The sequence below is a fragment of the Hemicordylus capensis genome, chromosome 2 (genome assembly GCF_027244095.1).
Source record: "Hemicordylus capensis ecotype Gifberg chromosome 2, rHemCap1.1.pri, whole genome shotgun sequence".
Lineage (NCBI taxonomy): Eukaryota > Metazoa > Chordata > Lepidosauria > Squamata > Cordylidae > Hemicordylus > Hemicordylus capensis.
In genome coordinates, this window is record NC_069658.1 from 195,647,934 (window position 1) to 195,663,735 (window position 15,802).

Here is a 15,802-nt window from a genome sequence, read left to right on the forward strand (position 1 = left end):
AATAGCAGGTTAAGTTGTATTCAGCACAGAGGTATGTATGGTTGCCTTCTAATTCCTGCATATTCTGTTTAAGAGTTGGCCACCTGAAGCAAGACCTCTGTAACTACTAGGACGGCCAACTTTGGAATCCGCCCCGGAGAAATTCTTTTGACACCGTTTGATCTGCAATAACGGGCAGGTGATCACGTTTAGCTCTATGCCATTAAAAGCTTCACCCGCTGATTTCTGCATATCAAATTGCTATAAAGCAAGGTGGTTTGACTTCAGCCCTCCTGCAGATGTTGGCCTGCAATTCCCATAATCCCTGGCTATTGGCCACTGTGGCTGGGGATTATGGGAGTTGTAGTTCAAAAGCAGCTGGTGGGGGGGGTGCATGGCAAAGTTGAGCAGACCTGCTGTAAAGGGAACAGGAGCAAGCTGGGCTGATTGTCTGTTGTTGTTTCCCCCTCCTTTTCTTGGCTATTTGGCAACTCTAGTCGTTACTCTTGACTTAGAACCATAACTGATGCTCCAGAATCCCCAGAGCGGCACTGGTTTTGGAATCAGCAAAGGGTGTTCTCGGGGTTTCTGCCCGTGGTCTGGTCTGACTGGAAGCCTGTGGGCCAGTGTCTTGTTCTGTCCCTGGGGGAAACCTGGCAACTCAAGGCCTTGGCCTCCGCGGTGATTTCTTGATCTCTGGAAATACAGCTGTATACTAGCTGTGACCTTAAAAGCCACCTCCGCCACCAGCTTCTTGTGTGCTCACACTTGCCTGCCTGTGGAAGGAACCACCGATTAAGATGGCAAATTACTTTCCCAATTAAAACTGTCATATGAGTGTGTGATTGTGTCAGTCCGTCACTCTTCTCCATCCTTTTAATGAAAGAGCTGTCAAGCTAGCTTCCCCAAATGTAAGGTGAACACAGAAGGATCAGTGTGTCACATTCACTCTTTTCCACAGTGCTGGCAGATTAAAGAAAAAGGCAGAGAGAAGGGTCAACAATGTCTGGCACATTGACGAAATTGGAAAGTGGACGCTTTTTATGCCATAACAAAGAGGATGCATTTTGCAAAGGATGGAGCCCCTCTCTAACAAATGCTCAAAGAAAATGGCTAGAGAAGGTATTGATGGGCACAAAGTATTGGTGAATAACCGAATCCATTTACTTTCCATCCTGTTACCAAATGGGTGAATATGTGAAGTTGCCTTTTATCGAGTCAGATTACTGATCCAGGTAGCTCAGTATTGCCTGTTCTAATTAGCAGTGGCTTTCCAGGATCTCGGGAAGAAAAGTCTCTTTCCCAGCCTTGCTACCTGATCCTTTTAGCGGGAGATGCCAGGGACTGACCCTAGAACCTCATCCATGCAAAGCAAGGGCTCGGCCGCCAAGCTGGGATCGTTGCTGTGACGAGGTTAACGCTACAAGCAACAGCAGCAGGAGGGACAAGTGCTTGGTCGACGTTCTTGGAGTCTTCCAGAAGTCTTTCCCGCAGGCGGGAGTCCAACTACACGCAAACTGGTCTTTCTTTTTCTGGCATCCTGCTCTTATGAAGACATATTCTAGGAAGGGATCAGGAAGACCCATTCCTTGAGATATATAGTCTAAATCAGCAATTCCTGGAGGCAAGGAAGCAGAGTCAGAAAGAGAAATTGGGTACTTTAATTCCTAGCTTTTCCTTTAGACCCCACTCACCTACAAGATGACCAGTCCCTGTCTTTCAGCCCCCTTACTCAAACTTACCTATCCTAGAACATATCTTTCCAGAACAGGCTCCAGAACCTCTACCTCCCAACACCACTGTTCCAAGCTCTGTAACAAGCTCTGGCTTTCCGGACTGGTTCTCATGGAGTATTGTCTGGGCAAAACCACATCAGACTTTAGGTGGGCTGAATATGTCATCAGACTTTAGGTGGGTTGACATGTGGCTGGATGTGTCTCCATTTAAATTAAAACTTGTGCATACAGAGAACTAGATATTCTAACCCAGTCTTTTCCTTGACATGCTGGTTTTCTATAAGAAGGGATTTTTTTGTACAGAAGAGTATTTAAATCAAGGGGACCTGCAACCAAAAGTGAAACAACCCAAACACAGATTCAGTAACACAATGAGAAGACAGCTCTAGACTACTGGCGATTATTCCAGTTGTGTGATCTACACATCGTTTCCCTTTTCTAACCCCTAGGTCTGAATCTCTTTCCAAGAGTCAGGGGTGGGCCAGACCAGTCTCCCTCCTCCCTTTCCCATCCTGTATTTATCATCACCCAAAGACAGTAGAAGAACCCAGTGGTCTCTTCTCTAGAATTTGTGCAAACACCGAACTTCTTCCTTGTGGATCTGCACAAGGTTGAATCAGATTGAGCACACTACTGACATCCCAGTGCAGATGCCACAAGAAGGTGCAGTGCCAAGGCTCAGATGTTACTGGGGAGAGCAACATATTCCCAGCTAGAGCTAATAAGAACAATATAAAATGGGATGGAGACAGAAATCCTGCATTGACCCTGGTCTCGGGGCCATTCAGATTTGTCCCCGAGTACAGTAACTGAGCAAGTCACCTAATGGCACAGTGGGGAAATGACTTGACTAGCAAGCCAGAGGTTGCTGGTTCAAATGGCCTGTATCAGGCAGCAGTGATATATAGGAAGATGCTAAAAGGCATCATCTCATACTGCACGGGAGATGGCAATGGTAAACCCCTCCTGTATTCTACCAAAGACAACCACAGGGCTCTGTGGTCGCCAGGAGTTGAAACCGACTCAACGTCGACACACTTTACCTTACAGTAACTGAGTGTGCCAACCACCACATCCTAATAAGTACATGTTTATGCTTGCAGACATTTGTCACATCCACATGCCACATTTTTATGTGCACACTTAAAACTCTTGAGTTGTGTGTCAAATGCCCTCCCCACCCCTTGAAAAGTGTCAAACGTCGCCCGGTTTTCCTCAAGTCCTATGGGGCGGCAGCATACTTCCCTGCCGCCCTGTTCGTTCTTTGGCCAGAAATAGCTGGCATGCATGCGACATGTGCGTGCCGAAGAGCGAACAGGGCAGCAGGGAATTACTTGGGAATTACTTGAGGCTGGACTTGAGGCAAACTGGGTGCCAGTGGGGGGAAAGCGGAGGGAGGGGTAAGTGCACCCTCCCCCACTCTGAAAGTACAACCCCCCCCCACTTCAAACTGCCCAGTTCTCGAACCTGTTCGGAGGCCCGTAAAAGGGCCTCTGAACAGGTTCGTGCACATCCCTAATTCACACAACTATAAACTGGGCAGGACAAGCATCCTACCCAGCTTCAGAAGCTGTGTGCACTCCCCCACCCCCATTTTAATCATGTCTAAGTTACAACCTAGGTCGGGGGGGGATGATTGTATGGGCGATAGGCGCAGACTCTAATGGTGTTTCCTCCATCCCCGGTAATTTGCTGGGTAAGATGAGGATGCTGTCAGAGCCTGTGTCCACCTCCCACACCATCACTTCCCCCTGCTCCTACCTAGGTTGTTCCTCACACCCAATCAAAAACTGGGAACTCACACAGCTCCTGAAGTTGGGTAGGACACTTGTCCTACCCAGCACATGGTTGTGTGAACTGCCTTGGAGAGCAGATCCTGTGAACTGCTTTCACGTTGGTGGCACACTGTCACCTGGACTGTCCCAAGTAAACGTGGGGAGATGTGTTAGTGATGTCCTGTTGGCATGCTCATTGGCTTCATAGTTTCAAGCCATTGCTGGTGGGGATCCATCATACCGCCAGGGAGTTCAAAGTGGCCTTAGCCTTCCCTCTAGCCGTCCCCGCCCCTGCCTCCCCTTAGCTCTACTTGCGGGGCAGTGAAATGCTCTTGCCCTGCCATTGTTCTTCCTCGTTGCCTTGGCAGGAGATTTCTCAGGAATAGGCAATGAGGCTTAAATATCCTGATACGTTATTAGCAGTGCAAAGCAGCTGAAAATATTGCAGAATGAAAAGGATTTTGAGAAACGTCTTGAAGATTTGAAGGGGGGAAATGGGGGGGGGAGGGAGAAGCGGCCTTCTTTAAAAAAACACACACCCAAAAACCTTTAGAAAAGATTTATGGAGCCGATAAGTGAACAAAGAGCTGAGATGAAAATAGATCAGAGGCTCGGAGCTGCTATAGATCCGTTTAATATAGGTGTTTGTTACTTTTCAAAGACAACAGGGAAGGCTCCGGCAAGGTATTAATGCCCCCCCCCCCAAACAACCAGGAAGGCTAAGGGGAGGGGAACTGAAAATTAAATAGGCACCAAGGGTGGAAGCCAAGAGGATGCCCAAGGGCCAAGGCCAGCTCATCCTTCTTGGGCTGCTGGTGACCAAGGATGAAAAAGGGCTATATTATGCACACGACATGATGCACACGCAGTCCCTTCTGCCACGAGGCAGCTTTGCCTGTATTCTGCTCAGCCAAGAAACAGGCAGGGAGCACACTGCTAGAGAGGCAGGCAGGCAGGCACCCAGGACAACTGGTTCCAGCTCTGCTCCAGTCATGGTGGCACCTCTGCTGCAGGTCGGCTGCCCGTGTCCTGAACACTGGAAGGCCATTTCACACATTACATTTTGAGGCACACCCTGAAGATGTTCATATCGTGCATGCCCCTAAATTTGTGGCCGCTGCGACAACGAAGATGCATAAACTGCTTTTCAACCAAAATTCTCAAAGCAGTTGACATAGAATGCGTACATAAAAGGGCTCCCTGTCCCCAAAGGGCCCACAATCTAGAAAAGAAACACAAGGTAGACACCAGCGACAGCCACTGGGGGAACGCTGTGCAGGGGATGGATAGAGCCAGCTGCTCTCTCCTGGCTAAATATAAGAGAATCGCCACTTTTAAAGGTGCCTCTTTGCTCAGTTAGCAACTGTGACTAAGAGGTGTTATACAGTTAGACTCCTCACACAGCCCTGACTGACTGCAGCTGCCTACTGAGTGTACAGTTGATGGCTTAATTTTCCCCCTCTCTCTGCATGATACATGAAATAGCCCTAGGTTAAAAATCTAAGAACAACCCTGCTGGATCAGGCCCAAGGCCTAGCTAGTCCAGGCTCCTGGTTCCCACAGTGGCCCACGGAAGCCCATAAGCAGGAGATGAAGGCAATACCCCTCTCCCACCATTGCTCCCCTGCAACTGGTATTCAGAGGCATCCTGCCTCTGCACCTGGGAGTAGCCTATAGCCATCCAGACTAGTAGCATGGAGGAGACCTGACCTCCATGAATTTGTCTCTATATAACATAATAACATGAAGTTCCAAGGTCTGGCCAAGAGATAGGTGATGAACCCACACATGAATCATATGTGATGAACAGCTCCTCTGTTCCCTCTAATTGGCCTGAGATTGCTGTGAGCCAGGGGATTAGCAACCTTCCTGAAGGAGAGGTCTGTCAATGGCTAGTTGCCACAACGGCTACTTAGAAGTTCCATGTTCAGAGGCTAACCATCACTGTACCCCCATTTGCTGGGGATAGCAATTTCCTTCTTGCCCTTCTTGTAGGCAATGGGCTGGCCACCATGGGAAGGAGGGTTGCTGGCCTAAGTGGGTCTTTTGGTCTGAGACCATCTTATGTTCTTATGACCCGTCACTTGAATTCCAAAGTCCTAGGGGTTTTTCCCCCCAACATAGTGGAGAACATTGTTGTTCAGAACTATAATATTCACTATGTGGAAGGGGCCTAGCTAGACCGGTTCCTGCCAATTACGTCTATTCCTGAGTGAGCACTGTGATGCTCGGCTTCCTTTGGGGGTGGCGAAGGACTTTCCCTCTTCCCTGTTCCCCCCACACCCACACACTCCATCCTTTGCAGTAACTTCATGCTGCCAGTTCCTCTCCCATCTGTCGCACCCAATTTGACACTGCTGCTTCCAGGGGGAGAGATGTCCGTTATGATTTTTGTCTGCCATTCCATCAGCAGCTTGTCCCCGAGCCGAGCCGAGCCGTCGCCCACCTCCAGAAGCGGCAGCTGTCACACTGAATTGCCCTGCACACACTGGGCAGTGGGGAAGTCGGTTCGGAAGGGAGTTTGGCAGGTGTGAACTTGTCACTCACCCTGTTTGGGCAGCGCTCTTTCCCACCACGCACCCCTCTGGATAGAGTTTTCTCCCACCATTGCCTTTAGAACAACTGGATCCTATCACCTTGCTCCAGTATAATCACATGATAAGGAACATAGGAACAGAGGAAGCTGCCATGTATGGAGTCAGACCATTGGTCCATCTGGCTCAGTATTGTCTTCACAGACTGGCAGCGGCTTCTCCAAGGCTGCAGGCAGGAATCTCTCTCAGCCCTATCTTGGAGAAGCTGCCAGGGAGGGAACTTGAAACCTTCTGATGCTTTTCCCAGAGCGGCTCCATCCCCTGAGGGGAATATCTTATAGTGCTCACACTTTTAGTCTCCCATTCATATGCAGCCAGGGCAGACCCTGCTTAGCTAAGGGGACAAGTCATGCTTGCTACCACAAGGCCAGCTCTCCTCTCCTGTGATTCACACTTGTAAGTTTATCCTGAAAGATCTATCAAGTATTCTATAGTTATAAAGGTCACTGGGGGACCAGAAATTTCAAAACAACGCCCCTCCCTGATCACATGGAAGATGGGGAGTGTGGTACAGTCAACCTTATGAATATGGGAAGCTGCCTTGTACTGTACTGAGTCAGACCATTTGTACATCTAGCTCAGCATGGGCTGTTCAACTTTAGCCCTCCTGCAGGTGTTGCCCTACACCTCCCATCATTCCTGGCTATAAGCCACTGTGGCTGGGGATTATGGGAATTGTAGTCCAAAAACAGATGGAGGGCCAAAGTTGAGCAGTGCTGGTCTACACAGACTGGTATCGATTTCTCCAGGGTTACAGGCAGGAGTCTCTTTCAGCCCACCTCCTTGGAGATGCCAGGGAGCAGGGGGTGAGAGGAGGGGGGGCGTGCAGGGACAGAGTGCTGGTACTTCTCAGCTTCTCTGGCTGTTGGGGTGGGCATGGGGCCGTGGGGGCTGGCATGGAGAAGGGCTGCCTGCGCTTCTGAATTGGCAACGACATCACTGCCACCAGGGAGGGAACTGGGAACCTGGTACAGGAGACCTTGGAAGTAATCCTTCCAAAAGAGCATCTAAGTTAGTCTAGAGCAGCGAAGACAAACATTACTGGAGCATCGTAGAGACTTGTGGCATTAGGTCCCCCACCAACCTGCACTGCACAAGACGGGTTCGTTTACACTGCAGCCCAGTTTATAACAGTCATCTTCTCTCCCGAGAGCCCTGGAATCTGCAGTTCTGTGAGGGGAGCTCAAGAGCTTTACCAAAGAATCATCAGCATCGAACCACAACCCCCAGGATTCTTTGGGGAAGCCGTGGCGATTGCAGTGGTATAAAGCCAATGAAAGTGTACAGTGTAGAGGCATGCCCACTATCAATATGAGCAGGGGTGGGGGGGAACTAGGAATACAGGAAACTGCCGTGCAAAAGCCAAGGTGAGCTGCAACTATTATATCTCTCGCACTTTTCAGAAACAATATTCCATGGTATGGAAAGCACAGTGTGCTGCAAGCAGCCCAGCAGCGCCCTGCACGTATCTGTGGACATTTCGCTCGCATTTGTCACTAAGTCACTCTTCTTCAACAGACATCAAGGATCTACCCTGGCATACTCAAGTGTAACATATGAACAGGGCCTTGGCTAATGAATGCCACGATCTCTGATGACTCCATGGACAGATTTTTTTCAGCCTGTCTAGACCACATGGGAAACAAGGCCAGTGTGACATTAGCTCTTGCTGTTGCTCGCTGCCGTGTGGCAAGTCCGTCCATTGCAAAGTGCTCAGCCAGGGTTGCCAAACTCAAATGGACTGGGCAGGCAAACTCCCCATCCCGCAGAGGCCCACAGTTTTTCATCAAAATCCCACCAGTCTGGATGTGGGGAGAGGGGCCAGTACGTGGATTAGCAGTTAGCTTATTAAAATACCCCTTTGCCTCCAGCCTCAGCATGTCACATTTCCACTGGCTGCTGGCCAAGATCCCTTCACCAGCACTACTGTTGCCTCCAGCTGCCAGTGGAGCACCATCTTGTAGCTCCCATTCCCCACCATCTTTCCACACATCACTGCTTGCCCTCCAACCAGTGTTCCCTCTAACAGGGATTCCCAGATGTGGTTGACGACAACTCCCAGAATCCCCAAGCAAAAGCCATTGCAGCTGGGGGTTCTGGGAGTTGTAGTCAACAACATCTGGGAATCCCAGTCAGAGGGAACACTGCCTCCAACATATGAAACTGCCTTATACTGAGTGAGACCATGAGTCAATTAAGTTCAGTACCATGTTCTCCACCTGGTAGCAAATCTCTAGGGTCTCAGGTCAGAGGTCTTTCCTTTCCCAGGCCCGAGATCCTTCTAATTGCACTGGATTTTCCTAGGACCTCCTTCTGCTTGCAGAGCATGTGCTGTGCCACTGAGTGAAGGTCCTTCCTTAGCTCAGGGTCCTATCCTGGATACTGTAGGATAGAAGCCTTTCACACTAATGCACCTGAGCCTATACTTGTGAGGCTGAGGCACAGCAATCCACTCATTTCATCCGTGCAGTCAGACAAGCCAAGGCCCCAAGTGACTAAAGCGGCAATTAAATGTTATGTTTTGTACATGGAAGGATATAAGCACACCCCTGACAAAAGCTTACATGGTTTGTTTCTTTGTTTCCCTTCAATCACTTGCATGACTAGTGGCTGAAATCTACACCTCTATCATCATTCACATTCCTGGATGGTATCCCAGAATGCAATTGAGCACATTTTAGATGCACTGTATTATGGGGGCATGGCAATCACACCAAAAGGGCTTTGAGAATGGATTGTGGTTTGAATAGGGGGTGTCATTTCAGATTTCACCTGGAGATTTTTCACACAGGGCCTTTAGCTCGCATCTCCTCTAGAATGGAGAGTGTGCATTCACATAACAGCCAGATTTACCCTGAAGTCCCTGTGAGCTATTGGGGAGCATTTCACACACGATTTGGGTTTTTCATTGTGCACTAGAATGTAGCCCGATTTATATCCAGGGTTTAAAAAATCCACTTTTTGCATTGGTGGTTTTGGGCAACTTCGAACTCTCAGTAAACTTGGGGTAAAGCCTGCTGTCTGCAAATGCTCCTGGGTGCTTTATTCAAGAATCACTAAAAAGATCCACTTAAAATTATAAAAGAGCAGTGGATTTCAAGAGTCCTTGGCATTACTTTCTTTTTAATACGCCCAAAGAACTAAAGCTATGTTATCAACACCAGACAACAGATCAGCTCTTGTTTATAAGAGGAAGGATTTGTGCCTTTAGCATGCATACTTAGTGGGTAGGCCCACTGTTTATTACAATAGTTATAGCATAATGCTATGTATGTTTACTTCAAAGTAAGTCCCACTGTGTACAGCGGGATTTACTATCGTGTAATTGCACACCGTAAGCTGTCAGGGGACACAAGCCCTCCTGAGTAACATCCCCATGCGGACCTAAATAGAGTGGGGACAGAATTTGCCCCTTCCCAGTCCGCATACGGCACCCATGGTTGTTGTAACCAACTGTCCCAAACACAGGGTGCATGGGACAAGCAGGCCATTTAGGGTTTTTGCGGGGGAGATGACATATGTAGAGCATTCTGGGACTGATTTTGATTTATTATTAGACAAGATTTGTATTATGCTGCTAAGGGCGTACATTTCTGGTTTCAAAAATGCTGCCACTCTGGGAAGGAACAGAATCTGGTGGAGTCAGGGGCAGAACCCAATGAGGTCAATATTCAAACAGTTCAACAGTCGTATCAGTAAAATAACAGAGAGTTGACAACTCTCTATGAGAAGGTGCGTATTCTGGCCTAACCTCATTTTTCCCCTTTTAAACACCCACCCACACAAATAGGACCTCCATATGACTTGTCAGCAGAAGCAAAGTCCACTTGTGCAGCATCATCTTGAGCATTATCGCCTGGAGCCCCCTTCCTTTCATTCTGTGGCCCAGGGAGGAATACGTGTCCCTCTGCTGCCTCTTCAGGGAAGAGACTGACACACACACACACACCCATCCCCTTATTCCAGAAGCTTGCGCTTTCATTACGGAGAGATGCACCCCCTGCAGGTGGCACCAGCTGGCCCCTTTTCTTCCTTGGTGCTGCTTCCCTCCCTGGAAAGCCCAGGTGCTCGGAGACAACATCACCCCCTGGGCTGGCTTTGGCATGAGCTTAGCTACCCAACCACCTCTTCAGAATGCTAGGCAGGTCAGACAGCAGGTGTTGGGATGGGAGGGCTGTCCTCTGTGCCAGCTGCAAACAAGCCAGGTGGCCAGTTAAAGGGCAAGTCTCTGGTGCCAGCATTAAAGAGGCAGCTTCACTTGCATCCTGCTTTGGGTGCCTCGTCGCCGTTTCCTTTCTCTAGCCCACCCCCACTTGGTGGTTCTCTCTCTCCACCTGCCCCTCCCGCTCCCCTGCTGTTCACACACCAGGCAGAGCCCTGTCAGCCTTCAAGGGGAGAGAGGGAGAAGAAAAACAACACTCGAATATGTATTTTTGTTGAAATGGAAAAATTACTGCCTGCATATGAGGCTGCAGACACCTTGGAACCCTTTAGGGCACCCTCTGCATACACAAGAGGCAGCTACAGGCCAGCTTCAGGGTGACAGGCCAAGAGAGGCTTGGGAGGAATTTTGCCCATAATGGGGCAGCATCTGTCTCTGAGTGGGTGGCCAGAGCGTAGGGTGCAGTGGCGCGGGGGGGGGGGGGAGAATGGAAGGGTGCAGTCTCCTCTGTGTGATCCTTGATTTTTGGAGTGGACAGTGCAGTGCTTAGTTGTGGTTCAAGCCCCACTGCTGGGTGAATGTACTCTTCTACAGAAGCCCCTCCACCAAATCCAACATATAGAATTTCCCTGGGGTGAGTGAAAGATACTCTGTGCATGCTCAAAAACACCTTTCCCCCATGATTATCAATTCACATGCTCCAGGGCTACTCCTATTTTTCCTTAAATTTCTTTAGAGGTGTAGTAGGTGCTGTCAGAAGCAATCACTGCCCAAAGATGTGAGATCTTGTATTATTTAAACAGAATTGCATGTATGTTTGCTCAGGAGTCACACTGAGTTCCACAGGCCTTATTCCTGAGTAAGCACATATCAAACCGCAGCTTTCACTAGATCCTAGCGACAGGCTGTTGTTCCCTGCCCTGCAGCCTCAGTTAGGCTGAGCCGCCCCCTGGCACCAGAAATGGGTTCCTGAGCTGAGCTCAAGTGTCAGCCCAGTTCAGCTTTCTTCCCCTGCTTTCCCCTCCTTAAGCATCACTGGCTCAAAATGCAATGGGAGATCTCTTACCTACCCGCAACCTACCGTCTTGCCCAAGGTTATGCAGCTGTAGTAGATCTAGTGGAGTCAAGGGATGTACATGTGGGCCAGGATCTGTGGGGAGTGCAAGCTTGATGCCCCCCTCTTAAGATTATAAGTTCGAACATGAAAAGATTTATTTATTTTTTAAACCAACAACCCTCCTTATCTCACCAAGCTTTTTTCAGAACGCCCCTTTAAACCTTACTCGCCACACCCGCGCTCCATGAGGCCTACCCTCAATCTGAACGCTCCCCGCTGCCTCCTGCAAGGGAAGAAAGTCGTGAGGGATCTTTTCTCCCCTTCCCAAATCAATCCCCTCTCCAGGGAGAGGAGTGGTGGCAGGAGCCGACTGCAACACTCCCGTCAGTGGCGGGCGGGCTGAGACTGGGCGAACTAGGAAATTGAGGAGCTACCCACCCACCCCCCGCTCCCCCGCGCGCGCGCGCGCACACACACCTAGCATCTTGGGCAGGGCGCATGCAACTCACGCCCGTCTGTGCTCAACACCCGCCCTCTCTTTGATCAAGTGCAGAGTCAACTTTCTTCCTCTTCCTCCCTCCGTCCCCCCGCCATCCATCCCACCCCCCGCGCTCAGTTCTCAGTGTATCCGGGATTGCTGCTCCGGGTGCCTGCTGCTTCTCTTTCTCGCGCCGCTCTTTTTGCTTCCTCCTTGCTTGCCCCCCCCGAGGATTTTCTCTTTCTTAGGCAAAGCTTGGAGCTCTGTCTTCCCCAAACCCACCAGCCCCCGCTCCCCCCTCCTCTTCTCGATTCTCCCCTTCCCTCCGGGCTCTCTCAATGCTGGCGGAAGATTTTTGCCTTGAAACATGAAGGTCCTTAGCTGGCTACGTCTGGTCCTCAGTCAGTGGCTCTTGCAAAAGGTAAGGAGCGGTGAAGGGAGGCTGTACCGGGAGGCTGGCGGGAGAGAGAGAGAGACTTGCAAAGGGGAGGTCGGCGCTGCTGGAGAAGACGATCACCTTGTGTGCTAAAGCAAACTTAGCCCTCTGCACGAGAGAGAGAAGGGGACGTTTCACACGCATCTAGGCACCAAGGAGACTTCCACCCGATCCAGAAGGACGGGAGAAGATGCCAGGATAGGAGGGCTGTGTTTACGGGGTGGGAGGGACTGCTGTACTTGCCTTCCCCCGGCCCCACGTTTCCTAACTTGGACGCCACTCGATCGTTGGAATGCAAACTGCAAAGGCTCGACGCGTGTTTCTCTCCAAAGTTAGGGGGACGACGCGCAGATTTCTGGACGGGGCCTGGGAGTCGCTATGGACTTCCTTGGCGCAAGTCCCGTTTTCTTTATGTGGGACAGAAACCCGATTGCGTAGCAAGTTCCAAAAATCAACATGAGGGGGAAGAGGCGGCGGCGGCGGCGGGGTTGGGGGGTTGTTTATCGCCGAGCGGTAAAACAGCTCCTCCTAGGCGACGACCCGTCTGGCAGCTTCGCGGAAGGCGACTCGAGAGACGTGAATCGTGTAAATTTAGCCTTGCTGTCAATTCGGATCCTCTCTTCCCTTTTAGCCTGCAGCCAGGGGCGGGGGCGGATAGGCGTAACTCTGGGTCAGGGCGCGCTCTCTGTGCTCGATCGATGCGCGACACTTTGCGATTTTTGTTTTTAATTAAACCAAAAGATCGGCGTGAGATCGCGCAGACTGCTGGGGGAGATAGCTTTGGCTAGGCTAATCTAGTGCTGTACGGATCGTGCTTCGCGCTCAGACGTTCATACACAGGACGTCTTGTGCAGCCGCCCAGTGTTATGCTGCTCCTGTATCGTATTATTGCACCTAGCTTAAAATGCATTTACAACCAACCGAGTCTCGGCGCTCACTAGGTGCGCGACCTCAAATCACAGCCCTGTGTGCAAACGCGCGCACGTGGTCGTGCCGTGCAACAGGTCTCATCGAAGCACAGCAATCGATGCAGTTTGGGTGTGCAGCGCTTGCACGTGGGAACATCATGCAAGTGTGCGTGCGTGTACGTAGGAAGGTGGTAAGTGCATGTAAGGTGATAGGGAGCATGCAGCGTGTATGTGTGTACGCGCGCGCTCCTTGGGTTTCATGGAACTGTTACACAGCTGTATAAACATGCCTAGCTTTTGCTAGGAGAGCTTGCAAGACGGAGCAGCAGCCAGACACTGCCACAATCACAACACTTATTCTAATTTCTGTGCCACTGTTTCAAAAATTGAGGCTGCCTTTCATCACTTTATCGGGACAGAGCAGCTCCACTGAACAGGAGACGGGATACACTTTCCTTCTTCCTTTCAACTCCTTTGTCTCTCTGAGATAATAATGACCCTTCAGGGAGTCCAGTCCTTGGCTGGTTCTAAATTGAGTAATTTTGGGCAAAAACTCTGACCTTTTACATCCGTTGTTGCTGTTGACGGTTTCTCTCTGAGTGTAAATATTGTCTCAGATGCCACGAATGCTGTGGAGCCCTCAGGTCCGTTGTTGGTTCTCTCCATAGGACCCGACAGACCAGTTCCCAGATTACCTTTGCTTGCCTTGGGAACTGGATGGTTGTTTGGGAGTTGCACCCAAAGAATCGAGCTTTGATTCTTCAAACTGGCAAAACCTGCCTCCAATCTGACCTTGACTCACACCCGTCTTGAGACAATCCCGTTGGAAGAGAAACCTGCCCTAGAAGAACACAGAATTTTCTCAGTTGTACACTTACATGAAAGAGGATAAAATACAGCCTTGCTGTTTACTTAAAAATGCTGCATGTAATATTTTTTCAGTGTGCTTAGTGCCCCACCGATTCCGGCCTTAAGTGTTTCCTTGTGCCTGGTGTATCCTCATTTGTTAAATCAAGGGCATACCTGGCCCATGAGCTGTTCCACTTGAAGGCTTGCCCCCTCTAAGCTACCCAGTTTAAGCTGAGTAAGGAAGCACTTAAAGCAAAGTGTTATTAAATAATTGCAGAGGCCTCCCTACTCTGATCTCCACCCACCCACCTCCTAACTCCATCCCCTTGGGTTTTGTGTGTGCTTTTCTTCATCTTCCATATGCTGCCATTTTAAAAGAAAAAGAAAGAAAAACTTTTCCAAATGATCTGGCCCCCGTGATTTGGAACTTTAAAACTTCCCTGTTTCTCCTTAGACCAGGCAAGCAATAGCTTTCAATAAGGATCATAAAATTTTGATTCTTCTCTGCTGGCTGCGTAGATGTCCACCAGCCTGTGTGTGTATAAAACAATTCCTTCACAGGTAACTTGGCATTGGCAGTTTTTAGTGCTTGCAAATCAGGAGTTAAGAGCTTTTTGCTTCGCTTTTTAAATTCTTCCCCCTCTCCCTGTGTCTTATTTTTCTTTTTACGGCATTGTAATGTTGCAGGGAGAAATAAGGAACGGGCTCATTAAGCACCAGGCCAGCAAGAATAGGATTTCATGACAATCAATTTTTACTTTTCAACAGTTTCATGAATGCACCCCCCCCCCGCCTCTTCCTCCTCAAGATACTACACTCAGACTTTTGCAAGGTTAGATCTAACTAGGTTGTGTTTCTTGGGCTTATCTTGCGCTCTTAGAGAGATGAGGAGCAGGGAGGAATTCCTTTTGGGCTACCCCCAGCTTTTCCATCAGCCTGGGAGCACTGCTTTTAAGATGAAAACCTTTTGTTTTAATCAGATAACTAACAATGTTTGTTGCTGGTGCGAAAGGTAGGAAGATCAAAGGAATGGGGTGTGCTTTGGGTTTGGAAAGGAGGTTTAGTTTAGTTTTGATTTTTTAAGCCTTGCCTTGCATTAGAGAAAGAACATGCAGTGGAGGTATAAGCGAGATGCTTGACTGTTTTTCAAACTAGGTTTGTGTGTGTGTGTGAAGAAACATGGTCAGCTAAAGAAAAATCCCTACATCTGGGTGAGAAATGAATCCCCACCTCCAAGTACATCTCACTAGATCATTCTTTGACATAGAAAAATCACACACAAAGTTAAGGAAGGAGAAGGACCTGCCATGTATTTAGAACATCTGTGCGTACACCTGATCTATGTGAAATTCCTAGCCTGCGATCCTCAGCCCAGTTGCTATAGTGGTGTCTCATTCCGTGGGGCTGTTCTGAAGTGAGCGTGTTGTGAACTTCAGTCTTACTCAGATATTGGTTGTCTTCTGTGTGATGTCACTTTAGGTAAGTAGCATTGTTCTTCACCTAGACTTCCCTTTATCCACTGGGTGTCTTCCATGCCATTTCGATACCATAGTTACCTGAATCCAAGACTAAGTTTTTTCTACGTTCCTTGATGTTAGAAATTGTGTGAGTGTGTGTGTGGTGAGGGGTTTCCGTCAAATTAAGAATCCTGTTCCTTTTGGGTAAATGCAGTTATGACCTAAATTAACCTCTATTTTTAAGGGGGTCATCTTTAATAATAATAATAATTATTATTATTATCATTATCATTATTATTATTATTACCTTTTATATCCTGCTCTTCCTCCAAGGAGCCCAGAGCGGTGTACTACATACTTGTTTCTCCTCA

The 15,802-nt window shown here is 49.1% G+C and overlaps 1 protein-coding gene across 2 annotated transcripts in view; it reads left to right on the plus strand.

Annotated features, from left to right (window-relative positions):
- The first annotated feature begins 11,816 nt into the window (after nucleotides 1–11,816).
- Nucleotides 11,817–15,802, plus strand: part of NXPH4 (neurexophilin 4) — a 120,151-nt gene continuing 116,165 nt past the window's right edge. The window contains exon 1 of one of the 2 annotated variants that reach the window (XM_053287874.1): nucleotides 11,817–12,202. In XM_053287874.1, the coding sequence (XP_053143849.1) occupies nucleotides 12,149–12,202 (54 nt within the window). In that variant the 5' untranslated portion in view covers nucleotides 11,817–12,148. Of the gene's footprint in view, nucleotides 12,203–13,241; nucleotides 13,317–15,802 lie in introns of those variants that run through there. The other variant, XM_053287873.1, reaches the window with a different exon arrangement.